Source organism: Galeopterus variegatus, unplaced genomic scaffold, assembly GCF_000696425.1.
Source record: "Galeopterus variegatus unplaced genomic scaffold, G_variegatus-3.0.2 Scaffold11418, whole genome shotgun sequence".
Taxonomy (NCBI): Eukaryota; Metazoa; Chordata; class Mammalia; order Dermoptera; family Cynocephalidae; genus Galeopterus; species Galeopterus variegatus.
In genome coordinates this window covers 42,568-44,139 of record NW_007737529.1, presented here as the reverse complement: position 1 = coordinate 44,139, position 1,572 = coordinate 42,568, and the positions used below count along the sequence as shown (strand labels likewise).

Here is a 1,572-nt window from a genome sequence, read left to right as displayed (position 1 = left end):
CAACATGGATGAAACTTGAGGACATACGCTAAGTGGAATAAGCCAGAAACCAAAAGACAAATACAGTATGACTCTATTTATGTGAGGTCCTTAGAGCAGTCAGAGTCACAGAGGCAGAAAGTAGAATGCGGGGTGCCGGGGCTGGGGGGTGAGAAGTTATGTTTCATGCACACAGAGCTTCAGTTTGGGGCGACGGAAGAGCTCTGGAGATGGGTGGTGGTGACGGTTGCACAACAGTGTGACTGTGCTTAATGCCACTGAGCGGTCCAACTCATAATGGCCAACATGGCAAATTTTATGTTATGTATATTTTACCACAATCTTTAAGAAAAAGTTGTAACTATTCCCAAGGAAGAAACAAAGTGGCCTTTATTTATGATTGTCCATAAACGCTGCTGTCCTGAATCCAGTACTTCCTACCAAGCACAGGGTTTTTTATTACCTAGGGTTTGTGAGTGGGGATGTGTTTCAGACTTACGTGCAATATTGTGAATAATTTTTCTGAGCAAAAGAAAGGCTTTCCATACACTGCAGAGGAGTCTGTGACCAAAAGAAGGATGACAGCCACTCTGAGTGGCTGCCCCCAGCGGCTCCCCAGCCCCTGCTGTCTCGCAGGCATTCTGCAGGCTGTGCCCAACTCTCCCCGTCAGGACGGGCTGCGGTCTCTCAGTCACCTCCCCATCTCCTCCGTCCCTCTCCCACCCCAACACACCCTCTTCTTTCTTTAACTCAGGTTGTTTAGATGCAATGCAAAGTATCTTCCTAAATCTTGAATTTGTTGAACAAGGTTTTTTAATTTTTAGATGAGTGTTGCTCTGAAATCAGCCAAACCGTATTGCCCTTCATTTCTGGGGTGATAATATCACACGGGTCCAGCTCTAGCTGAGGGCCTGGAGCCCGGAAGGTCCTCAAGCCACATTCTGTAACTAAACCATTTTCCACTAGACTTTCTGGCTGATCTGATATTTTGCAGTTAGACTGCACTTTAACCAACTGAACTCCCCCTGCTCCGTCCCAAGGTCTGCCTGGGTGGTAGGGAGCATTCTTGGGATAATCATGGACAGGTGCCTCTCCAAGGAGGTTTCTACTACAAAACATCGAGGCACGAGAAATGGCGCCGGCTGAATTTTCACCCGAATGAGTTCTGAGACCTTTCTTTTTCACAAAATGCTTTTATTTCTATTTTTAAATGAGATGCATTGTTAGATACTTGCATGAAATATCAAAAGGCATTTATAGTCTCTGTTTTAACTCTTCCTTTCTGGTCACACAAAGTGGATAGAAATAAAGCAAAACAGAAACCAAACAGTGCAAGGCGCTGTGAGATTCGTGAAGAGAATCACTACCAGCCTCCTGCACACTGCGCGGCAAGTCACGGCTAGTAGTCGTCGTAGTTGACGCTGGCTCCATGCCTAAAGCTGTAGGGGCTCCGGGGACCGATGGCCGAGTCCTCATCATAGTCACGCTGGTAGTGATCGCCGTAGTCGTGTCCATTTCGATCTCTGTTTTGCCAATAGGTGATGTCATCTTCAAATTTCTGGGGGAAAACAGAACGATAGAGAATGGATTTAA

At 46.3% G+C, this 1,572-nt stretch overlaps 1 protein-coding gene across 1 annotated transcript in view; it reads right to left on the bottom strand.

The window, feature by feature from the left end:
- Positions 1–1,152: 1,152 nt before the first annotated feature.
- The window catches only part of LOC103610614 (chromosome unknown open reading frame, human C2orf40), an 11,678-nt gene continuing 11,258 nt past the window's right edge, over positions 1,153–1,572 (bottom strand). The window contains exon 4 of the mRNA XM_008594743.1: positions 1,153–1,537. Coding sequence (XP_008592965.1) covers positions 1,379–1,537 — 159 coding nt within the window. The 3' untranslated portion in view covers positions 1,153–1,378. The remainder of the gene's footprint in view (positions 1,538–1,572) is intronic.